The sequence below is a fragment of the Phocoena sinus genome, chromosome 15 (assembly GCF_008692025.1).
Source record: "Phocoena sinus isolate mPhoSin1 chromosome 15, mPhoSin1.pri, whole genome shotgun sequence".
NCBI classification, from domain to species: Eukaryota; Metazoa; Chordata; class Mammalia; order Artiodactyla; family Phocoenidae; genus Phocoena; species Phocoena sinus.
This window is the reverse complement of record NC_045777.1, coordinates 26,808,854-26,835,818: the sequence shown is the minus strand read 5'-3', so window position 1 is coordinate 26,835,818 and position 26,965 is coordinate 26,808,854. Positions and strand designations below refer to the sequence as shown.

The 26,965-nt window shown below is 53.6% G+C and overlaps 1 protein-coding gene across 1 annotated transcript; it reads left to right on the top strand.

Moving 5' to 3' along the window:
• The first annotated feature begins 9,495 nt into the window (after window positions 1-9,495).
• Window positions 9,496-21,806, top strand: MYLK2 (myosin light chain kinase 2). The gene is given in 19 exon segments (XM_032606072.1): window positions 9,496-9,513; window positions 9,515-9,548; window positions 10,027-10,110; window positions 10,146-10,324; window positions 10,327-10,502; window positions 10,650-10,687; window positions 11,515-11,561; window positions 11,563-11,607; window positions 11,609-11,800; window positions 11,802-11,820; window positions 13,390-13,495; window positions 14,059-14,152; window positions 16,345-16,454; window positions 16,536-16,677; window positions 19,469-19,539; window positions 19,661-19,789; window positions 20,275-20,427; window positions 20,623-20,755; window positions 21,700-21,806. Coding segments are annotated over 19 exon segments (1,851 nt in total). The 3' UTR covers window positions 21,781-21,806.
• The last annotated feature ends 5,159 nt before the right edge of the window (window positions 21,807-26,965 follow it).

The following is a 26,965-nucleotide window of genomic DNA, read 5'->3' as shown; positions in this document are numbered from 1 at the left end:
AAATATTTTTCTTATATTACTGCATACTCTGTAAATACCAATTTTAATAGCAGCATACTGTTCCATCGTCCAGAGTTTGTTTCTCCCCATTGAAAATGTTTGTTTTGCAAAGGATTTTCCTAGGCTATTTATAAGACAGTTTTCTTTGTCCCCCTAATGTATTATGTCTGTCTCTAAACTTTAAATGGTTGTTTCAAACCACTTAGTCAATATTTGTAATTAAAGTATTAAAAGAAAATGTAATTCCCTCCCAAAAGCGTAGTTAATGACATCATCCTGGCATACGCATTTGCAAATTGGGAACCTCCTTTTGGCTGACATAATGCTAATGTTACTAGGATTGGTGCCCAGCGAAAAGTTTATTGGCATTTAGCAAAGCCTTTCTGGAGAGAATTCTAGTTATGTTAAAGTCTTAGAATTCTACATCTTAAGACAGACTTACACAGTAGATGTCTCAAAGCCTTCAGACCACATTTGAAAGGGAATGCCCTTTGTCTTTCTTAACTCTAGCTGAGCTGTGATGTGTCTTTTGGGAAGAGTAGAGGCAGGAAATATAATCTCCTTCCTGGCACTGGCACACGGGGTGACCTTTAGCAAGGCACTCCCCTTTTCTGGACCTCAGTTTCCACATCGTCAAAGAGGAGATTGAATTAGAAAGATAAATAAGGCTCTTTCCAGCTTGAATATTTTCAGATTCTTTTTCTAGGCAATTTGTTCTAACCACATTAGCCCTACTTTAACAGTTATATTTTTCTATAGTCAGCTGCTCAGTCACTGCAAGAGGGTACCTCTAGCAAGCTCCCTGCCCCTAGATTTCCATTTGAACGTCAGTGAAGTATGTTGGAGGCCAGTGTACTAGCTCGTTGAGGAGGACTTTCCAAGGGTTGTTCTGGAAGCAGAAATCTAGCCCAGATCACTCCAGGGGACTAACCTCTGAATAATGTCCTCTGACACACGCACATACTTTCTGATGTTTCTCTTGACCTTGGAACTTAAAAGCGGCACAGAATGCTCAGTGAATTCTAACAGACTACAGCAAGGAAGTCCCTCCCATCCTTGGCTTTTCCAAGATGTAAGGTTGCTAGTATCCGTTCTTTAATTGTTGGCATTTTCAGGATGTCACCTTACCTTGCAGCTCTTCTGTTTCTCTCTGCTGCAGTTCAGTTTTTATAATGTTTGTGGTCAAAAGGACTTGGGTTGATTTGAGATAATTGTCACAGGGTTCTGAGGGGCACAAAATTATTTAGTGGAATGAACCCTAGATTGGGGATTGGGAGAGTAGCTTGAGCATGTCATTTGCATTTCGTGAGTCTCAATTTCTTTATCTTAGAAGTTTAAAATGATGTTTCTAGAAAGGATCTTTCCTCTGGCTCCATGGATGAGAATTTGCTCCTAGCTTTAAAATGACCCAAAAGCAAGTCTTGACAGCCACGGTGACTGTCACATTGGGCAGTTATTCATCCTTGTTGGCCAGCGTGACTCAGTGTGATCCTGCTTGAGTTGTATATTCACTATATTAATTGTCAGTGGGTATGTGTCATCAGGGGTTGCCAGAAGCCCCTGCTGTTTATCCAAAGCTAACAAACTGACAAGACAGGGCCAGCAGCTGCTAGTCAGCCATCAGCGAGAGGAGCAGGGACGCTCCTCAGGAAGGAGGCTCGTGGGAGTTGGTGCAAGCAAGAGAGGCGAGGGATTTGAGTTGAGCTTTTAGAAATCTCATTCTTACTGGGCTGGAGGTTGATGTCTACACTGTAGCCTCCCTGATTCTTATTTGCCCATTAGCCGTTTTCTCTCTCTTGTGGTAATTTGTTACCACTTCGCATAATAGAAAACTAATATGCGAAGCAACACGGCAGGCAGGTAGGAGTTGGGAGGGGCTGTCAGTATCTGCCCACCTTCACTAAACAACTTTTTGAGCCTCTCCCTCTCCTTGAAACATTAGCTGTACTGACCACTACTGGGTCTGAGTGTTTGTGTTTTCCTCACATACATACCAAAACACTCCTCCTACCCAGAGGACCCAGGAAAATGGGTAGGAATTGGCAGGCTAGGAAGCTCAGCAACTTGGGCTGGGGGACTTTTCTCTAGGGCGGTGGTCCTCAGAGTGTCCTGCAGACCAGAAGATCAGCATCACTGGGACTAGAAATGCAAATTCTCCAGACCTCTTGAATCAGACACCATGGACCTGGGGCCCAGCAATGTGTTTTAACAAGCCCTGCAGGGGTCTGTGATGCACCCCCAAGTGTGAGGACCACTGTGTCAGGAGATGTCCTGGTGGAGAGCAGGTCTCTCAACTCAAAGGTCCCTATGTATGGACCAGGGAGCCTGCAGCTGTTCTCTCCTGTGAGCCTCAGCACGCAGGCCAAACTAGAGCCCTGTGGAGGGCAAGAGCATACCTCTCCTCTGAGCTCCCTGGGGAGTCACATTTATGCAGCCTGTTCGTGTTACCCAGGAGAGCTGCTGAATTTGTTGAGTAAGTGTTTATCTCCTCAGCCAAGACTCTATTACCAAAATAAAGATGGAAGGAAGAATGCTTTTCCATATGTCCTTCCAACAAGTCATATGACAGATGAGGAAACTGAGGCTCAGAGTTTAAGTTACTTTCCCAAAGTCACACTGCTGGTAAGTGGCAGAGTCAGAATTTGGACCCAAGTCTGTGCCCTCAAGTGCCCTTTCCACCACGCCAGTTGCATCCCTTGAGAGGATGGATGGACATTCTTAGGAGCTCCTGGAGGATAGGGCCTAGCTCTTTTGGGAATTGAGTGACACTTGATCAAAGAGCCCCATGGGTGAAGAAGAGATTGTTTCCGTCACCCACCAGGGCCAACAACTCAGGACTTTGGAGCAAGTTTGGGCTGTAGCCCTCATTGAACTCTTGACATTTCTGTGGGAACCTCCAGCTACGCTTCCCAGAGGCTGGGAGCAGGTTCTCTCTCCTCAGTTTCACCCAGCAGCCGTCTGGGTCCTTGCTGGATGCTTGCGTTCCTATCAGGGATGTGGCAGCTGTCAGTCAATTATTAAGTCACGAGCCTCGGCAGGCCTGAATGATAGCCGAGGTGGTCACAGTGCCACGTGACTGCAGCCAGAAGTGCTTTGCCCCGGCCCATTCCTCATCCTTTGTTTGGACCCCCCTCACCATCCCAGACAGGGCCCTCTTCTCCCAGCAGGCTCTCAGAGCTTGCCATACACCCCCTGGCTTATATGGTAACCCAGTTCTGCAGACGAGCCTGAAGTGTTATAAATAGCACAATGGAGGCCAGGAAGCCTACCAGGATAGAACATGCATTCCCCCCTTTTTGAGCCATTTCCTAGGATCGTGTGCTGGGAGTGACTTCTAGTGCAGATAAACTCCAGTTACTCTCCTCTCCAGGGTCTGCACTCTGCACTTGGGTTTTGCTTCTTTCTGTGTTTGCGTTTGTCCCCTGCCCCCACGGGCCCTGCCTTCATGAGGTGGTGCTTTCAAGTCTGCTCCTGGGACGTTTCCTGTTCTTGGAACAGCTGCACCATCCTGGGGTACCCTCCTGCTACTTGATCCTATAGGGAGGTGTCCAGTGGCCATGGGCAATTTTCAGATGACCTTGTTCCTCTGACGTCATTAGATAGCTATTTTTGGCTTCGCTGTTTATGCTGCAGAGAAGTTGGGCTGCGATGGGGGAGAGGGAGAAAGAGTGAAGGAGGGGCCGGTCTTGGTTTCTCATTGTCCCAGTACCCTACCAAAGTAGGAACGTTTATTCTTCAACATTTACAGAGCACCTACTGAATGTCAGGCCCTGGGGCTACCAAGTTGTGACATAATCTAAGTGTTCTTCACTCACCCATGAATTCATTTTTCAGCAGGCATTTACTTTGGTATGGAATAGTAATCAAGAGTTAGGGCTCTGAGCTTGGGTGTAAATTCTGGTCCCACTGGAATCCTACCTTTGAAACCTTGGGCAAGTTACTCCTCTGTGCCTCACTTTCCTTTTGGAAACGGGACTGATAATAGTGTCTGCCTCATAATGTTGCTATAAAGATTAAAGGAGTTAATATCTTTGCCTGGCGCATGGTAAACGCACAGTAAATACTAGCAGCTGTTATTATTAACATCAGAAGCACCACTTTTTGTACCAGGTCCTTGGGATATGAGGTCTACTGACTTGGTCCCTGTCTGTTCTGAGCCGGCACCTGATCCCCAGGGCCCCAGGTACTGGGACAATACACACAGTCAATACAAGTCAGAAGGGGATACCTGCCATGTGCACCACTTTACCTTAACTTGCAGGTGCATTCCAGGGAAACAGGTGAAGTTCCTGCCCTGGGAGAACCTCAGAGCAGTGGCTCTCAACGCTGACTGCACATCAGAATCTTCTGGGCAGGTTTGAAAAATAACTTTCTGGACCCCACTCCAAATGCGCTGATTTAATGATCTGAGCCCAGGAGCGGCTCAGACTTCAGAAGTTGTGAAAACTCTCTAGACATTTCCCACGTGCATCAGGGTTGAGAACACAGCCCAGACTAGAAGGATATGTGTCCTGGAAGTACCCTGCCAGCTGCCTCAGGACTGCCTCAAAGCTGGCCCTCTGACTTGTGGGTTCTCAGATTTGGGGTGTGCATGAAAACCACCTGAAATTCTGGTTATAAGGACAGATTCCTGGGGCCCTACTTGCAGGAGGCTTCATTTTAAACTCTGGGGCCTAGGCACTGAGAAAGCCTGCTGCAGCCATGCCTTCAGCTGAGAAGTCACCCCTGATCATCAGTCCCAAAGACTGCCTATGAGACCCTACAGTGTTTCATATCTCATATGTAGCTCTTATTTTCTGTCTTGAATTGTAGAAATCTATCCATATTACTATGTCTTGAATTAATATTTATCTCCTAACAGTTACAAATAGTCATTAAAAAAAAATTTGCAAAATCCAGACAAAGCATCAAAATCATCTCTACTCCCACACCTGTATGTGTGTGTGTGTGTGTGTGTATACATATATATGTCTCCAGATATTTTCTCTACAAATATTTTTAGCAACAAAAAAGGACCCACTTCATGAATGATTTTACAGTCTTTTTTCACCTAAAATGCACTGCATGGTGATTCTATAGCTTTTCCCCAGTTTCATCTCTGTGTCCCCAAAGTGACCAGTTTATTCCTTGCCACAGAGTAGAGCACTGAGTAATAATCTTAGCGATAAAACTACAAATCCTGGGCTGGAACAGTGTCATTCGAACTTCCAGAGAAATCTACATCCAATTGGCCACACAGAATGTCCATACATCTCTGCTTACCAGCCTTGGAGGGAAGGACAGGGTACGCAGTAAGGACAGCAGCCTTACCAGGGCTTCCCCGGGGGCTGGTACTGCCAAAGCCCCAGGCTCAGGGGCCCAAGGTGGGAGAGAGCAGGAGAAAGCAGCCCTGAGTGGCTCCCATATCAGGACTGGAGGGAAAGTCGTGAGGGGAGTTGGCTGCTTTCTTTGGAGTCAGATAGGTCATTGCTCAACTCCTTGGATTTTCCATCACAGCCGAGCAGGGAGAGGGTCAGGCCAGGAAATGTCTCCTCTGAGCCGGTCCTTTTAAAGCCTCTTGGCTGGGTCTATTTCCTCCAGGAGCCAGGGAAGCAGTGCCCGAGTGGAGTTAACCCCTCCACGCCCCAGGAATTCTCCCAGGGATGGGTGAGCCTGGGAGCCCAGGCTTCTGGAATGCAGAGCCTTCCAGGGCAAGAGGCCTAAGGAGCCGTGAACTCTGGCTGGAGAAACCTCCCCTCTTGCCTTGTTAAACCCAGCAGGCATAACTGCATCCTGCTGACCTTAATTCCCCTGGCGGGTTTAATTGGTCCTGGCACTGTCCCACTTCCTGCCCTGCCCCTGTAGAGGCAAGGAGGGTGGCTGCACAGCTGGTGCAGGGCGGGAAAGCCCCTTCTTAAGGGTGGGCAGGGGCTCTGGCAGCCCCCAGCTGGGTGGGGGAGGTTTCCCTGTGCCCCCCTCCCCCCACCCCGCACCTCCAAGGGAGCTCTGAGAAGAAGCTTGGGGACTCCCAGGGAGCAGCTGGCTGAGCTAAGCTCAGCCCCAGCGGGCGGGCGAGTAAGCTGCAGGTAATCCTGTGGATCCGGAACCAGGCCAGGCTCTCATCTCAGCGTGAGGGACTGTGGAGTAGCCTGCAGGGACAGCTGAGCCCTCTGGGTGTCCACATTATGGAGACCTCACACACAGTGCTGCAGGTACCGTGCCAAGCACTCTACATACATGTTCTCACTAAATGCTCCCAGCCATTCCGGGAGAGAGCAGTGGGGCAGAGCAGTTATGAGCTGAGCATTGTGTCAGATGGTTCAAACCCAACTCTGTGACTTTGCCCTGTGACTCAGTTTTCCCTTCATATCTGTGAAATGGGGATGATATAGCTTACATTTATACAGCACTCACTGGGTACCAATGCACTGTTCTAAATGCTTTACATATCTCCCCCTGTGAAGAAGGTGCTCGTCCTACAGATGAGGAGACTAGGGAAAGCATTTGCCCAAGCCTCACGGTCATTAGTCTGAGAGTTTCACTGTCAGAGTTCCTCAACCACTGCTCAGCAGGACTGTGGTAAGTATGGAGTGTGAGGACGGGGCCTTGTCCATTTAATGAGAGTTCAAGAAATGCTAGTTATTATTTGGGAATCATAACAGTAACAAGTGCAGCAATTAAAACCCCTTATATTGTCCCAGCCTGGATTTTGGTCTCATTGGGAGGTGGCTCTGGATATGAATCTGGGTAGTTTGAAGTTATTCAATAGCTGTGTGACTCTAGGGACAAGCCTCTTACCCTCTCTCAGCATCGAGCTTTTCCGAATCTTTAACATGATCTAGAACTTGGCCCCTAGAGTCCTTTGTGAAGATCCAATGAGCTGGGCAAAACCCTTGGCAGAGCCCTTAGTGGCCCTTCATGGGCACTCACTCAATAAATGATCAGTACTGATAACCACTGTCAGCGAGAGGACATCAGCAAGGGCCATCACGGTAGAACCCGGTCCAGAGCCTTGCTAGTCAGTTGGATATTCATCGGACACTGATTGGCAAGGACACTTTGTGCTGGGGACACGTGAGCATCATAACAGCCCCTGCCCTCGAAGGGCTCCCGGACAGTGGTAACGGTGAGATCAGCCTGGAGCTGAAGGAGCTCAGAAGAGGGGGTCCAACATTTCAAGCTAAACCAGAATGTCCTGTGGGGACAACCAAATAGAAGACTGGGGTTCCAGATCATAGGCACAGGCAGGAAGCATTTCAACCTCAGAATGCTATGAGACCCATAAAGCCAGTACCCAGCAGGGAGATGGGGTGAGACACAGGCTGGGAAATTTTAGGCAAGAAAGAAGACTTTGGGGCTGTAAAGAAGCACATTTCTGGCCCAACTCTCTTCCTTGTGGAGTGACTTTTGGCAAGTTACTCTTTTGATCCTCCTGTCTTCATCTAGAAAATGGGATGAAATCTCCTCACAGAGTTATTATCAAGATGATGTTTTAAGACAATATGGATAAAGCTAATAATAGGAGGCACTCAAAAAATGGGAGCTCCCCTCCTTTCAGAGAGCCTGGGTTCAGATCCCCGCTCAGTCCCTTACAAGCCCGATGGCCCTGGGTCAGTTACTTAACCTCTCTGAGCTTCAGTTTCCCCATCTGTAATCGTATCTACCTCATCCGGTTGTTCTGAAGATCACGTGAGTGAACCTACACAGGAGCACTTAGAGGCCCTGCACGTGTGATGAGTACTGTATAGGCATTAGTATTTTTGCTTCCTATAAGAGGCAGGCTGTCAACTAGATGCTGAAGGAGAGAAATGGAAGAGAGGAGGGCCAGGTCAGAAGAGGAGGACAGGCAGACACAAGGCAGCAAGACTGTGGAAGGGGCTCCCACTCTGGTTTTTGCTAGCCTTGGACAGACAACCCGAGCATTTGCTCACTTAAGAAAACATCACTCATTTTGAACAGTAATCTGTTCACATAGTTTTGGGTTCAAATAAAAAAGTAAAAATGTATGCAGCGATATCTTTCTCCCACCTCTGGTCCCCAGTTTCTTATTCTGCCAAAGAAACCCTTATGTGTGTAAAGGGAAATTTTATATATTAGATATATTATGTTCTCTATTATAAATCTTAACCCCTTTTGCACAAATGATAGCATCATCTACATGCTATTCTGCACCTTGCTTTTTCTGCTCCCACTTTGTAGGTTGCTTCATGTCAGTTCATTCACAGCTTCCTCCATATTTTTTACAGTTACACAATTTCGCACTATTCAGATGTGCTACATTCTCAAGCCATTTCCCCACTCCTCTCAACAGGGGGCAGGAGTTGATCTCTCCATTTGATAATTAAAGGAGCTGGACCGTGGAGTGGGGTTGGAGTGACTGGATGGGTCACCACAGTCAGGACCTGAACCCAGACATCCACTCCAGATCTATTTCCAATGCACTCAGCTTGGGGCTAGTTCTCAAGCACCCCACAGAGAAAGGCTCTGGGCAGATAGCCCCTGGGTAATGGAAGGCCCTTTGGATCATACCTCTCTGCATCCTATCTCCACTTGGAACACCTCGGGCTGGAGTGGCCCCTGGGTCACCATTGTGGTGGAGGATCCTAGGATCCTCCTAGGATCCTTCCAGGTGGGCCATTGAAAAGACTTGGATCAGCTCAGGGGAGGGGCGTGAGAGCACTGACCATCTTGGGGCAGCTGTTGGGGCAGCCTCCGTCTCCCCAGGGGCCCAGGAAGAAGACATTTTCAAAAGAAAGCGCTTTCAGGCCCATGGGCATGTTGAGCAAGTGCCCCGAGACCATTTTTTACCCAAAGATGCTCCAAGCAGATCCAGAGGCCAGGAGCAGGGCTTGTGGACACCGAGCTGGGCGCTGGGGTCAGGGTGATTACCTGTGGGCCTGTGTGGTTCTAACCAGGCTCTGGGGAACCCCAGGAGATGCAGGCAGAGCCAGAGCCTGGTCTGGGCATAGTCTTGCCCTTCAGCCCTGCCTGAGAGCCCCTCTTCTTCAAGCCCCCCCACATCTTGTCTAAGCCAGAGATACCAGGCAAAGCCTGGGAGAAGCCTGCTCCCCCAGGGCCCCAGGTGCCCCCTCCCTCTTTCTCTTCCTGCTTGTTCCAACACCACTCTCCCCCCAGTCAGTTCATGGGAAGAATGCCGTGTCCTCTGAATGGGGGCCAAGAGTGACAGGTGGTGGCAGTCTGAGCTGCATGGCCCCTGGTGTAAGAGATCCTCTCCTCCGCCCCCGCCTGCCTGCCTGTGCCCCTGCCTCCGCCTCTGCCCACCCGGCCCAATCCCTTACAACTGCCCCAGGACTGCTCCTGGGCAGCCGCTGCGAGACAGACAGACACACCAGATTGCCTCTCTCTACTCCAGGTGCCTCTCTCCCCTCAGTCAGCTGGCCCTGGCCTCCTCTCAGCCAGACAGGAGGAGGAATCCTGCAGTCCGACACACCTTTCTCTTCTTTCTGCAGCTAGAAAGACTTGAGTAGACAAGCAGAAGCACACGCCTCCTACCTCATGGCGACAGAAAACGGAAGCAGTGGAACTGGGAGTCCAGAGCCCATCAACAGGTGCCAAGCTGGGGCAGGAGATGGAGGGAGGAGCTTGGAAGGGGTGTTTGAATCCAGAGTTTGGGCCTGTTCCTCAGGGGGAATTCTGTGCCTGAGGCCTCCTTTATGGTGCATGGAGGACCGAGAAATCAGGGTTATCTCTGGTACAGTGGGGCTGGATCAAGGGCCAACATGAAGCCTTCCCAGAGAGACTGGGAAACCATGAAGTCCCCATTGTTGGCGCCTGAACACTCAGGGCGAGGGATGGCAGGGGCATCAAGGCCCACCAGGAGACCAGAGCCTCCTACACAGGGCCGCCGAGGTCTTGGCAGCCCATCTCTAGAGCCCATGGAGTGGCCCCAGAGGCTCAGTGGGACAAGCCCTTGCAAATTGTGGCCTGGGTGGGGGACCTGGGCCTGGAGCTGGTCTCCAGCCAGCCTAGCTGGGGAAGGAAGGTGTAGGAGGGTGGATCCTGACTGGTGTTTCACCTCCTTTGCAGACAAGGCACCTAAAGGTGCAGCAGGTGAAGGACCCCCAGCTGCAGAGAAAGACCCTGATCCCCCAAACCCAGAGAAAGAACTTGGTCCCCTAGACCCAGAGAAAGAATTGGTCCCCAAGACCCAAAGGAAGAACCTCATCCACCCACCATGAAGAAGATGCTGAAGCCCCCAGCCCCAGAGAAAGGGGGTAGTGCCTTGGCCCAACCCTCAACCAGCAGCCAGGACCCCAAGGGAGAAGGACACCTGGGTGGGGGGCCTGCGGAGGGCAGTGCTGGGCAGCCGGCCGCCCTGCCCCAGGGAGGACCGCGACAGCCGAGGTCAGTGTCAAGAAGCCCGAGGCCAAGCAGGGGACCCCAGGCAGCCAGGACCTCGGAGAACCCAAGCTGCACAAGAAGGCAGCAGAGGGCCAAGCAGCAGCCAGGAGGGGCTCACCCGCCTTTCTGCACAGCCCCAGCTGCCCTGCCGCCATCTCGAGGTGAATGGCCCCTGGCCGGGAGCGGGGAGGGGCCCTGCAGTTCCTCTGTCTTGGGCACCGTCATCACACTCAGTGCTAGATGGGGTAGTTCTGATGTTCACCTCCCTCTGTCCTGGGCATCGGCCTGACCACTTTGTCTCCCTGCAGAAACCAGGATTTTGTGATAGTTCACAGAAGCCTGGAATGTCAGGCAAGGAGAGGGCCTCAAAGACCTCTTCTCCAGGCATCTGGAGTCCAGAGTTCCCTTACCCCATGAACTTGGTCTCACCAAGGGCAGGACTGAGGATGTCAGGAGGAAAAGATAACCCGTCTGCTTAATAGAATTATTGGTATAGATATGGAAAGATGACTAATAACCAGACCGATAGATCATTACCAATACTCTGAGAACCATACTATAGCACCAGTCTCATGGTGCAATCCGTTATCCTTACCTGAATGCCAGTCGTATTAATGAGGTTATTAATGATGTATTTATCGTAAGCCACAATAATAACACTTACCATATCAGTTTGAATTATGTGGTAATATAAATTAATATCATTAATACATTATCAATTGCATCACCACAGTTTATGACATCAAGAGCTACCTAACCTTCCTAATTGTTGCCACATAATGACTAACCAAATCAACAATCCTGTTAACAGTTATTAATGATCTATTAGTGCATTGATACTCAAGATAACAACCACAGACATGGGAATTCCCTGTTGGTCCAGTGGTTAGGGCTCCGCGCGTCCACTGCAGGGGGCATAGGTTAATCCCTGGTCGGGGAACTAAGATCTCCGCATGCCATGTGGCGGGCCAGGAAAAAAAAAAAACCCATAGACATTAGGGTATTATTAACATCCCTTGATTTTGTATGAAGTGAATTCAGATGCATCACCCCACGCGTGTGGGGTGGGGGTGGGGTCGTATTAGCTCCAGATTGCAGATGGGGCTCTGGGAGACCTGCCTGCTGGCGGGGCTGTGGCTGCTGAGGGCGTCACCTCTGTGTTCTCACTTCTAGCCCTGAGAAAGCCGCTGGCTGAGAAGCCCCCAGATGAGGCATCAGAAACTCATCTTTGAAGGGGTGCCCGTGACCCCAGGCCCCACGGATCCTGAAGCCAGCCAAGGCAGCAGAAGGAGAGAAGAACCTCCCGGAAGGCAGCCAGAAGGAAGCAGAAGAGAAGGTTCCAGGCCAGGCTGACCAGGCTGAAGTGCAAGGGGACACCTCGAGGGGGATCGAGTTCCAGGCTGTTCCCTCGGAGAGATCGGAGGTGGGACAGGCCCTCAGTCCCACAGCCAGGGAGGAGGGACTGCTTCCAGATTTTGGGTAGGCCGGGGCTGCCCTGGGGCTGAGGTAAGAGGGAGCAGGCTCCCCATGTCTCCCCACTTAGAGGACTCAACCCCTCTGAGCTGCCTCATCCAGCCTGATCCATCTGTCACCCAACCCAGGAAGTACGAGTTCCTGGTCCCCTTTGAGAGATGAGGGGAAACGAGGGCTAAAAAAAGGGAAGTGGGGCACCCCAAACCCATAGCTAGAACAGGATATGAACCTGTCAGGACAGCCTGACTCCAGAGCTCACTTTTTACTTTCTTCTACTTTGACTAAAATGGGGCTTTAAAAAAAAAATCAGGCACGTTATTGGAGCAACACCAATTCTCTGGACAGTGGATTGAAGTCAATCCGTAGAAAGGGCTCAAGTGCCGGGCTTTGGTAGTTAAACTGCATCCTGGGCGGGTGGGGAGGCTCCTGGGAGCCATAGAGGGTTCTTGAGCTGAAGAGCACAGGTGTGTGTGTGGTGGGGGGAGGGTGACCAAGGTAGCTGGGCACGTGAGATGGGGCAGGACTGTGGATGGCCTTAAGTGATGACGGTTATTCAGCGGGGCAGCAGGGAGCCACTGAGCAGAGTGAGCTTGGCGAGCAGGTGAATAGGAAAAGGGCCTGGGCAGGAGTGTGGCAGGGCTGGGGGTGGGTTGAGATGGGGTCAGGAGAGCCCAGAGTGTCCTGACAACCCCCCTTCTCCAGGCTGAGGTGCCCTGGGAGACCCGCCAACCTGCCTGGTGAGCGGCACAGTGCCACCCAGACAGGGTGGGAGGGCCTAGGCGGCTGGGCGGCAGCCAGGAGCCCTGCCTCCTCCCCTGAGCAGCGGCCCAGACCTCCGGGCCCACTCCACCCTGCAATCACATCCTCGAGTGACGGACCTGAACAACCTCCAAGGGCCGCCTGATTTATCACCGGCTTCCCTGCGGCCTCTTGCTATTTATAAAGAGGTTTCCATTCCCCATGACTCAGCCTGTCTGTCCACATGCTGTTCCCCGTGCTGTTCCCCATGATGTCACTAGGTGGCAGCCTCTCCCTACCAACATCTCCATCCCTGGCCCACCCCCACCCCACCCCACCCCCAACTCTGCCTCTGGGCCAGGTCCAGGTAGGACACCCATTCCACAACTGGTGAGAGCTTGCAGTGTTATTAGAGGGGATGGTAAGCAGGTCCCATCCCCTACCGCAACAGACATAGTAACCCCTATCAAGCACTCCACCATTATAGATGCCTTTTTTTTTTTTCTTTAATGGAAATGCAGATAGCTTGGGATGGAGTCTTCATACCTTATAATGTGGGAGGGTCCGAGAAGTCCAATCAGCTGTCCCCACTGTTGTGCCGGGAGAAGCTGAGGCCCCCTCTGACAGAGGCAGAGGCCTCCCAAGGAGGGTGTGTGTTGGTAGCAGAGCTGAAATTGGAAACTAGGCCCCTAGCCCCTATCCTGGAGCCAGCTGTCCCCCAGGTATCACTCGCTGAACTTCCCAGGATGGGGCTCAGGCCAGGCAGGAGGGTGTGGTGCCAGGGTGGGTCCTCAGCAGCCCCGGCACTGACTGTGATGGCTTTGCTCTGCTCTACAGATGATTGCCCGCCACCCCCGGCCCCGTTCCCCCACCGCATCGTGGAGCTGAGGACTGGGAACATCAGCAGTCAGTTCAGCCTGAACTCCAAGGAGGCACTGGGCGGGTGAGAGCTGGGGCCTCAAGCCCCTAGCCCACCAGCAGGAAAGCATCGAGCCCCCAAGGCCTTACATCTTCCCCATGAGAGGCCCAGACACTCCGACTGGACATGAGCCATGTGGACAAAATTCGTTCCACATGGTCACACTTGTGTGCAGCCTGTCACATGGCTGGTGTGTCACTGTCACACAAACACACCACTGGTCATTCAGTGTCTCCCATAGGAAGCATATACTATTTTCCTGTGTGTCTCAGTTGCAGGCACCACACTGACCCGCTCAAGGCGATTCCTGCTTTGTTAAAAGTCCTGAAGGTGCCCTCCCCCAGGGCCCAGGGCCCCTCCCTGCCACAGTCTGCGAGCTGCACATCAGCGGCCATCCTCTGATGAGCCTACCCTTCCTGGGCCTGAGGTCTATGTGGTTCAGCCATTGTCCCTGCAGTAGAGCTCACAGTTTCTGGAGGGAATCGGAGCTGGCTGGGATGTGCGCCCCCATCTCACAGGGAACAGAGCACAGCCCCTCACCCCATGGCCCTTAGAACTCCCTCATTCCCAGCCTCTTCTCTCTCCAGTGGCAAGTTTGGAGCAGTCTGTACCTGCACAGAGAAAGCCACAGGCCTCAAGTTAGCAGCCAAGGTCATCAAGAAACAGACACCCAAAGACAAGGTAGTGGGGGTCTGGCTGTGTGGGAGGGGGAGGGGATCCTTGGAGTGGGTGCCTCTCACCTCCCTCCACCCACCCATCTGCACCAGGGGCCTGGTGTACGAAGCTTAATGCACTGAAGATATCACAGAGATAGACAGACAGACAGACAGGTAGCCCTGCCACAGGGGCCTGATGCCCCTGACCATAAACTTGACCCCGCGGTTAGTGAATTTATCCTGGGGACTTAGCCCCTTCATGCCCTCTGTTCGGTTCAAGTCAATAACTGCCAATAAGCACAGGCTCTGGGCCAGGCCCTGTGCTGGTGCTGGAGGTCTCAGAGGGAAGTCAGTTGATCCCTGCCCTCAGAGAGCACCAGGGTAAACAGGCCTCAAGGGCTCTGCCTCTAACACCCAGCCCAGGCCCGCTTCAGAGCAGTGTTTGTTCAAGGAGTGAATGAATGGCTGAATGAATGAGGCAGAGGCTCATGTGGAGTGAGGGAGTCGGGTGTGTGAGGAGGTGATGGTGACCTAGCAGGCTGGCATGGTGGGAGCTGTAATTCAGGAAAGCTAGGGTGGGGGGTGGGGGTGGGGGGGTCACAAAGGAGGCTCCTGACTCACCTGTGGGTTCAGGGAAGCTTCTCCTGAATGAAGACTTTGAAGAAGGAGGAGCTGTTTTCCAGTGGGGAAGGCAGGGGAGAGAGTTTCAAACAGAGACGACTGTGGAAAGAAAGGCCTGAGGGCCAGAAACGGCAGGTACCTGCTGGGAACGCTTGAGTCAAGGTCAAGGCCAGGGGAGCAGACAGCAGAAGCCTGGAGAAGCAGGAGAAGCAGCTCCGGAGGAAGTGCTGCAGCCCTGAATTCCTCACCGTGGCTCTGAGCACATATGAACAGCATGGATTTTCTATGTGACTCTGTCTTTCTCTGTCACTTCCACTTGACGGGGCCTGGATCCATGTTATTGACTGCTGGGTCCAAGGCCTCTATCATGGACCTGACTCAGCATAGATGCTCAAGACATAGGTACTGTGTAAATTAATTGGAGTCAGCTGTTGATTAATTAATTATTGGGCACTTTTTCTGTGCTGTTCAATTTGCCAGGTGCTAGGAAAATGGTAGTAAACAAGTCCTGACGTGCTAGAGAGCAGGGACAGATGGCTAAAACCAAAGTAAAACAAAAAGCATGGTGTCAGGAACTGAGAAGTGTTAGGAAGAAAAGTAAAGCCAAGTAGGAACAGGGTCGATGGGGGCTGTTCAGATAGGGTCAAGTGAGGTTAGGCCTCTCTGAGGAAGTGGCACGGAAGGTGAGATATCAACCAAGGAATGGAATAACGGGGAAAACGGAGCAGTCCAGGTAGTGATCCAATGCTCTGGGGGCATAGTTCCAGGAAGAGACCTGATCTGTAGCATTTGCCAATTTCCCTGGTGTAAATATTCCTACTATTGTTGATTTCACAGATGTGACCACTGGTTTGCAAACTTTCTGAAAGTGACAAATAATGGCAGCTGAGACTAGGAAGGCAGTGATGGGGGAGGTGAGAAGTTATTGGATTTGTAATCTAGCTTAAGGGTAGAGTCAAAGGATTTACTGATGGGTTGGATGAAGGGTGTGAGGAAGTGAGAATAAGACAGGAATCTGGGAAAGCTCCTAACTTTTTGTCCTGCACACCCAGGTGAAGAGTGATGGTCTTTTGCTGATGGGCAAGCTGGGGGCAACTCAATTGTGGGGAAGGGGTGGTATCAAGAGTTTAATTTCGGACATGAGAGATTTGAGATACCTGTTAGTCAGACATTAAAGGGGAGGGAAGGTAGGCAGTTGGAGAGATTGGTGTCTGGAGTTTAAAGGAGCACTCGGGGGTGGAGATCTGGATTTGGAAATCAATCACATTTGGATGGAATTTCAAGTCCTGGTACTTGAGGAGAACGCCTGGGTGGAGAGTATAGAGCGGGTGGTGCTGAGCAGGGAGGATGGAGCCCACTATTCAGCCAGGGGGAAGAGAAGAACCAGCAAAGGAAAGGTGTCCCAGCAGGAGTGACTGTGTGGTGAGGACACAGGCTTGAGGGTGGGGAGAGGTGGGAGGCGAGGAGACCAGCGAGGAGGAGGTGGGCAGTGGTCCAGGCAAGGCCCAACAGGTCTGGTCAAGGGCGAAGGTGTGGCGGGTGGAGGGTAGGGAGTAATGATGCTCGGATGGTACCCCTGACTTCCCTGGTCCCCAGGAAATGGTGATGCTTGAGATCGAGGTTATGAACCAGCTGAACCACCGCAACCTGATCCAGCTCTATGCAGCCATTGAGACCTCGCACGAGATCGTCCTCTTCATGGAGTAGTGAGTGCCGTCAGTGGGGTGGGGCCTGGGGAGGGGGCAGTGGGCCCTGAAGCAAGCCTGCAGAGGGGTCTGTGCACACAGCATCGAGGGCGGCGAGCTCTTCGAGAGGATTGTGGACGAGGACTACCAGCTGACTGAGGTGGACACCATGGTGTTTGTCCGGCAGATCTGCGACGGGATCCTCTTTATGCACAAGATGAGGGTTCTGCACCTGGACCTCAAGGTACTGGGGGGGGCTCCCGGGAGGGGTCGGGAGCGGCCCCCAACCACCTGAGACCAGCGTCGCAGCCAGCCATCCCTCCATCCCCCAGCCCCTCCTCCTCCTACATCCAGCCTTCCATCTGTAGATACAAAAAGGGTGTATTGAGGGCTTCCCTGGTGGCGCAGTGGTTGAGAGTCTACCTGCCGATGCAGGGGACGCGGGTTCGTGCCCCGGTTCGGGAAGATCCCACATGCCGCGGAGCGGTGGGGCCCGTGAGCCATGGCCGCTGAGCCTGCGCGTCCGGAGCCTGTGCTCCGCAACGGGAGAGGCCACAGCAGTGAGAGGCCTGCGTATCGCAAAAAAAAAAAAAAAAAAAAAAAAAGGGTTTATCGAGCATTTAGTAAGTACCAGGAGCCAGGGGACACATCAGAGAGCAAAAAAAACTTGGTCCCAGCTCTCAGGAGCTCCTAGTCTGGTACTAAGTACTTGCTGAAGGGGTCTCTTGCCCCACACTCAGTGTCTCACACGTGAAACTTGCTGATAAGCGTTGCAAAAGCGCCTGCCTCAGTGCAGGCCTCTGACAGGCACTGCGAATGTTTGTTCATTTATTACAAAAATATCTGTTGAGGGCCTACTAGATGCCAGGCAGTGTTCTAGGTGGTGGAGATCCAGTGGTGAACAAAATAGATAAAAACGCCTGCCCTCATGGAGCTTACATTCTAGAAGGGGAGTCAGAAAAACACATCAGTAAGTGTAGTGTCAGTGCAGCAATACACACGTGGCAGGTGCTAACGAAATGTGTAGTGAAAGATTAGATCTCTCTTCTGACCTTGCTCATTAGTACCCTGCATGTAGCAGTTCAGGGAGAGCAAATAGATTTTACGCGTCCCACCACCTCTGATCAGCTGGCAGTGGCTGTCTGGAGCTGAGAGACATGGCCGTGGCGTGGAGTGGGCAGGAGCCCCATGAGTAGTGGGTAGCCCCATCCTTATGGCAGGTGTTAATGTTCGTGGGATCAGTGGCAAGGCTAGTGGAGAAGATGAATTCTGAACACTGATGTGGGTTAGCAAAGTGGATGGTCCTTTCGTTCATTCACTTGGTAGATACGTGCCAAGTACCTGCTCCTGTGCTACTGTGTACAGTGTGGAGCATGGGCATCGCCATCAAGATGGTGAGGACACGCCCCTGTCCCACGGAGCCTACAGGTCAGTGGGGGAAACAGACACTCATACAGTAATAACCCAATGAAGAGATCATTTTAAACCTTTAAAAGCGTTATGAAAAAGTATGTGAGAGTAATGGGGAAACATACAAGGCGTAACTGGAGAAGCAGGCAAGGGCTGGAGCATTCGAGGTCCAAAGCAGGAGATGCTCCCGCTGCTGTGGGCTAACACCTGCACCGTGCTTACTAGGGGTCAGAGCTGCTCAGGGTGTGTTCAGAGTGTGTGACAGCCCGTTGGGTCAGGTGTGCTGTTATCATCCCCACTGACAAGCGAGGAAGCGAGGAGGGTAAAGAGATGAGTTTCAGTGGGGCCACCGTGGCAGCAGGGCATTTAGGAGGCGGTCATAATAAGCCAGGAGAGAGACGATGGGGCTGGAACCAGTGGCAGTGGGGGAGGGATGGGAAGTGGTCAGATGATGGATGCATTCTGAAAATAGAGCCAGCCGGGTTTCTGATGGTTTGGATGGGGGAGGACAGAGGGAAAGGAAGGAGTGTGGGTGACTCCTGAGTTTCTGGACAGAGTGGGTGCCTGCGTGGTGGCATCGGAGCCTGCCCTTCTCCCGTGAAAGCCATTTTCTTTGGGGTAGGGCAGGGTCTCCAATTAAAATGCAGTGTCCTGGGAAGAAGGTCAACCTTAAGTCTCTGTATCCTAAAGTGTGTTTTTTTCAGGAAAGCAGTAAGGTTTTCATCAATAAAGGGTTTCACGTTAAGTAACTTGGGTGAACCATAGCCTGAAGGCACTTCCCAGGGCTCTGGCTGCAGGGCTTTTCAGGAAGTCCCCTGTCCTCCAAAAGGAGGTCTGAATCTGTCTCATTTCCTCTACCAATTGTGTCCTGGGGCCTTTCTTTCCTTTCCCTGTTTCGGGGAGCACTGGGTTGGGCTGCTGAAGTCACTAGCATCCGGCTCTGGATGAGTGCAGCAGTGTGAAAGGACCTTCAGAAAACCTATCATTTGGGGCCTCAAGTCAGGTGCACACGAAGCCCAGACGAAGAACAGAACCCCATTAAACGAGGTGGAGGCCCCGGGGGAGTGGAGGACTTCTGCCCATCACAGGGCTCAGGGGCAACTCCCCCCCAGCCGTGTGTAGCCATGCGGCTGGGGCTTCCAGTGTTTCAGGAGGTGCTGGAAATCAGGGTTTTTGCGCAAAATCTGCCTTTTAACCACTGTTAACTACTTACAATGTTTCTGCCCTGCAACCTCAGGTTAGTCCTCTGTCCTTGTGTTACATGAAGAGGAAATGGAGGCCCAGAGTGGGAGGGACTAGCCTTGCATGTGACTCACATATTCACCTGTGCTTGGGGCACAGGATTTCTGGGAGCCTTGGTTGAGTGTCTGCTGGGCGCTTTGTTAGACGCTGAGGGTGGGGAGCAAGGAGGCCTGGAGAAGGTGGTTCCTGCCCTGGAAGAGCCCCTCTCGGGCGTCAGGATCCTCCTCTTTGCCTGGAGCAGGCAGGTCTGAGGGTCTCTGATGGGCTGTCCACTCTGGCAGCCTGGGCCTCTAGTCCCGGGAGCCTGGGACTTGGATGGACCTGGGCGGGGAGGGAGGGTGAGCCAGGTCAGAGGTCAATCCAGGCCACCCCCTTCTCCTCAGCCAGAGAACATCCTGTGTGTCAACACCACGGGCCATTTGGTGAAGATCATTGACTTCGGCCTGGCACGGAGGTACCACCTGGGTGGGTGGCATGACAGGGCCAGCCTCGAGGTGGGCAGGGCTGGGGGAAGGTTGGAGGGTGTCTGGGAATGGCCTGGGAGTTGTGCTCTGAGCTCTTGGCCTCACCTCCAGGTATAACCCCAACGAGAAGCTGAAAGTGAATTTTGGGACCCCAGAATTCCTGTCACCTGAAGTGGTGAATTATGACCAAATCTCTGATAAGACAGACATGTGGAGCCTGGGGGTCATCACCTACATGCTGTGAGTCCTGAGGGTGCCTGTTGTTTATGGGGTTGGGGCACATGGGTGGGCAGCTGAGGCCTAGATTTCTTCCACCTCCCCACTTCCTCAGTCAGGGGTTTGTGGGGCATTGGGCGTGCTAGGGTGAACCAGGAAAGGGAACTCTGTACCCATTTTATAGATGGAGAAACCAAGGCCCCCAAAGGCATAGTGTCCCAGCCCAGGGCTCTGGGCAGCAGAGCTTTGATGACCCAGTGCACTCATCATTCCTCTTCTTCACTCTAACCCTGGGAAGCTGGGATGATTATGCCCATTTTACAGATGAGAAGAGTGAGGCTCAGAGGAGGGGAAGTGACTTGCCCAAGGTCACCCAGCCAGATTCAAACCCAGGTCTGTCCCATATGAGAGGCTGGGGGTCTTTTCAGTGCACGGTGCTGCTTCCTAGGCTCTGTCCCCATCACTGACCCAATCTCACCTCCCTGTTCCCTGCCAACCCCTCCCTCTAGGCTGAGTGGCCTCTCCCCCTTCCTGGGAGACGACGACACCGAGACCCTGAACAACGTTCTATCGGGCAACTGGTACTTTGATGAGGAGACCTTTGAGGCCGTGTCAGACGAGGCCAAAGACTTTGTCTCCAACCTCATCGTCAAGGACCAGAGGTGAGGCTCACCCCAGGACACGAACCCCGTGTGTGCAAGCCCAGTGTGTGTGTGTGTGTGTGTGTGTGTGTGTGTGTGTGTGTGTGTGTATGTGTGTGTGTGTGCCAGCTGGGCGGGAACTGGGCCAGGAGGCCAGTGGGGTGGTGCCTCCCTGGCCTGCCACCCACCCTCACCGCACTGCCCCCCCCCCCACAGAGCCCGGATGAACGCTGCCCAGTGCCTCGCCCACCCCTGGCTCAACAATCTGGCAGAGAAAGCCAAGCGCTGTAACCGACGCCTCAAGTCCCAGATCTTGCTTAAGAAATACCTCATGAAGAGGCGCTGGAAGGTACCACAGAACTGAGGGTGGGGCGGAGCGGGGGATACAGGGCAGGAAGAGTCCTGGCCCCACTAGCCCTGTGTCAGCCGGTTCGGTCTGGAAAACAGAATTGGCTTTTCTCTTCTTGTCCTGGGCTGGCTACTGCCCTGGGTAGTGGCCCTCCACCCACCCATCTCCACTGTAGGGAGGGGTGTCCATTTGTGGCTCGGGCTCAGGAAAAGGTCTCTGAACCCATCACAGGCTTCCTCCCCTCATTTCACAAATATTTCTTGAGCGTACACTACCTCTAGGCACTGGGGATACAGCAGTGGACAAAGAGACAAGGATTTCAGGCTTTGTGGACTTGCTTTTGGTAGAAGATGGAGAGTTGCTAAAAGGAGTTAAGGAAGGGCTCTAGAAAAAAATAAGGATGGTCAGGAGTTCTGGGGAGAGGCTGCACTTCTTAGTAGGGTGGCCAGGGAGGGCACACTGAGAAGGAACATGTGAACAAAAACCTGAAGGAGGTGAGGGCTGAGCCAGGCTGGTATGGGAGGAGGAGTGTGCCAGGCAGAGGGAACAGCTGGTGCAAAGGCCCTGAGGCAGAAGCATGGTGGTCAAGTGTGAGGAACAGGTAGGAAGCCAGCACAGCTGGAGTGGAAGAAGCAAGGGGTAAGGGAGATGTCCAAGAGGATCGGGAGGCAGGGCGTGGAGGGACTCGGCCATGATGAGGGGTTTTTACTTGGAGTGAAATAGGAACCACTGTACTGCCTTGAGCAGAGGGGTACTCAGGTTGAATGAGGGAGGGAGTCCTGGAGGCTGCAGTGTCATGGCGCCCCCTGCGGCCATTTTGGGCACTGCGCCCTCCCTGGCATGGAGCCCTCCTGGAATGAAGGTGACCTTGGGAGACACTCAGCTGTCCTACAACTTTCCCCCTGCTCTGCTGCTGACTGGGACCCGTCTCCCTCATCTCTCAGAAAAACTTCATTGCTGTCAGTGCTGCCAACCGCTTCAAGAAGATCAGCAGCTCAGGGTCACTGATGGCTCTGGGGGTCTGAGCCCCAGGAGCAGCTGAGGCCTGGACGCAGCCGCACAGTGGCCGGGGCTGAGGCCACACAGCCCAGAAGGCTGGAGCAGACGGGCCAGATTGCCGGGGCTGACTGGCCAGGACAAGGCTGCACCAGGCTGGGAGGCTCGGGGCTCCCATGCCCCCGCGCAGTGACTGCTTCCCCGACGTGAGCTGCCTCGGATATGGCCTGACTCCATCCTGCTAATGCCTACCCAGACAGGGCTCCAGCCCATCAGCCACAGCCCAGATGCCACGGGCCCTGCTGAGACGCCGCCCGGCTCACCTTCTTGGAACTGCTGCTCTGGTGACCCCTGCTTGGCCTCACCTGGGGCATCCCTGGCCTGGGCTTGCTCCTAGCTAGAGCAGGAGGGCTGGGGCTCCTGGCATATGGGTTTCCGCAGTTGGGGGTGGGAGGTCCTTGGTGGGGCAGGAAGGCAGACGGCGATTCCTAAGGCGCAGCTGCCAGGGGAGACAGAGCAGGCTTTGTGAAGGAGGACCTCCATGCCCCCACCCGCCTCCCCACTCCCAGCAGATAAGGCCTGACACACCATCTGGTCTGGCCCGGCCCCCACCCACCTTCCTTGCGACCACCAACACACAGGAACTCTGTGTGAGAGAGAGGACACCCAGCCCGGGCCTGGTGGAGGGGGAGGGGAGAGGCCTGGAGGACAGGGGAGACCACCCCCGAGCTTTCCTGAAGGCCAAGCCGGCCCAACCCAGCCACTCCGGCCCCCATTCCAAGGGTCACCCACGGCCTCGGATGATGGCGTCAGCAGGCCCAGGAGGCGTGGGAAGGCCGTCGGCAGCCCCCATCCTGCTCTCAGCTCGTGCCTTGTAAATAAATGTACAGGTTGGAAGTGGCCTCCTTTCACAGTGTGTGTGCACCCGGGTGAGGTCTCAGCTGGCCACCGTTCACGGAGCACTGCTGCGGGCCAGGCACTTTAGCAGCCTCAGGAGCGAGACTACCCAGTGTGTGATCTAGGCAAGTGGCAGCCCGCTTTGTGCCTCAGTCTGCTCATCTGTGAGAGGGAGGGCACAGCACCAGCCAACATTTAGGGGTGACATTACTGTGTGTCAGGCTCTGTTTAAGTGCTTGTATGTCTATTAACTCATTTATGAGGTCATGAGGTAGATATTATTATTATTCCTCTTTTACAGAGGGGGAAACTGAGGCTTAGAGAGGGGAAGGAGCTTGAAGGCCTTTCAACAAGTCAGAAGCTGGGGCTTGAACTGGACTCTTCTACCTCCCATAGCAAGGCTCTGCCCGCAAGCCCACTCCGCTTCTCACCGAACAAGGTGTAAGCAGAAAGCAGAGTCTCCAGGTGGAGCCAGAGGTTTGGGCCTGCAGTGGTGGGGGTCCTCCAGGAGGCCTGGGGGAGACGGCTGTTCTCCGGTCCCTCCTATGGGCCCCAGCCCGCCTCACCCCAGGCCTGCAAGGCAGGGGAGGGGCTCCATCTGCTGGAGGGGGCAGCTCAGAGGGCAAGAGAGTTTAACCCCAATAGGGTACAGCCTTTCTGGCTGTGAGGACAGCTGACTCAGAAGTGGGACTGGCTTAAGTGGGGCAGCTGGTCTGCCTGCTGGGGGCTTATTGGTTCCAGCAGGAATGGCAGTAACAACAGCTCACGTGCACTGAGTGCTTGCAGGGTGCAGCCCTGGCCCAGCTCTGCATGTTCACGTGACTGCTTCCAGTGATCCTGCATGGTGGGCAATGTTATGTCCATTTCTCCGACGGGGCAGCCAAGCCTCAGGGAGGCTAAGCCATTTGCTCAGGGTCACACAGCTAGTCAATGGCAGAGCCAGGATTTGTACCCAGACAGTCTGGGCCCAGAGCCCCTGCTCTTAACCACCACACTATCTGCCTCTGAGAAATCTTGGACGGAGACCTTGACCGTTCATCCTTCCACCCCCTGTTTCCATGAATATTGGCCTGGAGGGCCAATATTGGCCAGGTCCTCACCCCTACCCCTGCCCTGTTCCAGCAGATGGCTGCGGAGTCCCCCTACAGCAGGTGCCACATGGGGCAGGGTATGGGGGACTTTGGAATCTGAGCCTGCTGGGGCTTGCACTTGGGGCTTGGGGGGCCTGGGGAGCCTGGCTTAGTCTCTTGGTGGGAGACGTGCTTATGGGCAAGGCCTCTAGGGCTGTTGATCCGTGCCTGCCTGTCCGCCCGCCACCTGCTAGCTGGGCCAGGCCTGTGGTTTCCTCTGAGTTCTCTCAGCCTTGCTGGCCCCCGCCCAGGCTGAGCCTCGGCCACACAGCGTGATGATGAGGGATGAGTCACCGCCATAGTGGAGGGGTAAGGAAATGAAGTCCAGCCAGCACAGAGATCCAGGGCCTTGATCCAGCTAGGGAAACCGAGGCCAAAATGAGAAGGCTCCTCAGCAGAGACAGCAACAGCTAGGACTAGAACCCAGGACTCCTGACTCCCAGCGCAGGCCTCAATTTCCTCCTCTATAAAATGCAAATGACAGCCTCAGCTCCACTGTCCTCTGCCACTCTGAGGGCCATTGTAACAATCCAGAGATGGGATAGGGTGCTCATTCACCCTATTTCACAGGTGAGGAAACAGGTTCAGAGAGGGAAAGTGAGCTGCCCAAGGCCACACAGCAAATTAACATGTCCTGGGAAGGAAGCCCACCCAGAACCATGGAACAGGGCTGACCACTGCCTCTATCCCTATCTGGTCCTGGGAGCACATCTTAGAAAGCTCTTTTTGATTCATCAGGTGCCTCCTTTGGGCCTCCCCTAGTCCCTGGAAGTAAAGGATATGAACTCAACAATATGGATGGGAAATGATGGGAATTCAGAGAGAATTTGCTCCCCCAGGGCCACAGAGCACACCCAGGAGAAAGCTGGTGTGGCAGCCCCTGGGGTGGGACTGAGTCTCAGTCTTTCTGTAGGCTGGGGCCCAGCCCCATGACCTGCACTAGCACTTCCATTCCCAGCAGCCTCTGAGCCACCCAAGAGAGGGAGTGGATCCATGCTCGTTTGGGCCTGCCAACTGGAGCCAGAGCCAGGACCAAAGCTCCAGGTCTGTGTCTGGGGTTCTGCCAGTCCCGGGCAGCCAGCAGCAAGAATCCCATTCCCCTTCCTTGGTGTGCCCTGCCCACCCCATGCCTGTGTTGTGGGCTCCCCTTGACCAGCGCCCATCACAATGCCGATGCTGTAACCTTCCCTGCAGGGGGCTCTGTGCCCCCTGGGGCCAGGACCACGAGCTGCTCCTGCACACTGTCCTGGGCTCCCCTTGTGGGCTCAGAAGGGTTAACACCCTCAACAGGACAGCTCCTCCCGACGGGTCCCAGCCCAGAAAGCGTTCCTCCAAGACTATTTCCTGCCTCTGGGCCTTGGCCAGGCCCACAGTGACCACCCCCATGGGTCTGAGGCCGCATCTGGTTTGGATTACACCAGGGCTGGTGACGTTGCCTTTTCCTGTCGGCGTCCAGTGGCCTCGAATTCCACTGGCCACCTTGGACCCAGCAGGGCAGCTGTGGGAAAAGATTCAGCCAGTGACAGGGCTGCCCCGAGGGTGTGAAGCAGCCAGGGCTGTCCTGAAGGATGTGCCCACCTGGACCAAGCGCCCGCTCATGCAGCTGCCCACACACCTGTTCCTGCCTTCACTCTAATGGGTGTTATTTACTGAGCACCAGGCACAGTGCCAAGTGATTCCCATGTACGCAGTCATTTCGTTTCCCCCCATGAGTGGGTATTTCCTTATCAGCAGTTCACAGATGAGGAAACCGAGGCACAGGGAGGTGATGGACAAGTCCATGGGGTCCAAGCTAGTAAATAGTGGGGTCAGGATGCAAAGCAGGTGGCCGGACTTCAGACTCATCCAATTACTTCACAGCTATTTCTTGAGCCCCTTTTCTGGGCCTGGCCCTAACCCAGAGCCTGGAGATGAATTAGTCATGGTCTCGGTCTTCAGGGAGTTCACAGCATCTGGAACCCCAGGGTTGGGAGGTTGGGGATCATGGTGAAGCTGGAAGGGTGTGGAAGAAGACACTAGCTTCTATTCTCTCCTCTCCAGTGGGAGTGACAGTCAAGCTGAGAGCAAAGAAGGAGAAGGCCTCTTCCAAATAGAGTGTGTGCTGGGGGGAGGGGGTGTTCCAGGCAGCTCCAAAGACTTGGAGCTGAGAACAACCTTGTCTTGGAGCATCCCAGGGGGCTTTTGCACATGAGGAAGCAAGAAGTAAGTCTGGAGAATTTGGTGGGAGTCTCAAATGCCAGGCTGAATTGGGGCCATAGGGGGCCGTGGAAGGGTTCTGAACGAAGGAGGGACATGATCAGATCTGTGGTTTAGAAGGATCCCTGCAGCCAGGGATGTCAGTGAGGGAGAGACTGGAGGCAGGGAGGCCAGAGGGAGGTTGGGCCGTGTCTGCCTGAGGGGCTGTGAGGATTGTGGGGACAGGAGGTGGGAGCTGCAGACCTCATACACCGCCAGGGAGACAGGCTGATGACAGAGAGACTGGGTGCAGGTCAGGCAGAATGGGGTTCACATCTACTTATTTGCCCTCTCTGAGCCTCAGTTTCCTGTCTGTAAAATGGGATAATAGTACTTGCCTCCCAGGGTCAATGCAAAAGTGACATGAGATGTGCAGATCTAGCACCTGGCCAGGCTGCTGAGCTTATGCTTGTTCCACAACTATTTCTCCAGCCTCTACTTTGTTCCAGACACTGTTCTAAGTGCTGGGACAAGCAACCAATAGACAAAAAACCCCTGGCCCGGTGGAGCTTCCTTCTGTTGGGAGACAGACCCTGGACAGCAATAATGAACTTAGAGCGTGTTGGTGGGGTGGATGGGGGATGCGGTGGTCAGCGAGTCTCAGAACAGAGACTGAAAGGCATGAGGGAGTGAAGATCAGTCCAGGCAGAAGGACTAGCAAATGCAAAGGCTGCTTGGAGTGGGGGCGGGGAGGGCAAGAGCAGCTGAAACCAGATCACACAGGCCTGTAAGGACTTGGCCTTTGGCTCTGAGTGAGCCAGGAAGCCCCTGGGGGGGTTCTCTGAGATTTAATCCATGGCAAATGGATTTATCCATTTATCCACTCAGCAAATCTTTATTGAGGGCCTGCTATATGCCAGCCAGTGGGTTAGGGAAGTGGATAAAGTGAGTAAGGCAGACCCAGCCCCTGCCCCCAGAGGCTTATGACACAAAGGCAGAGACAAGCAGAAGG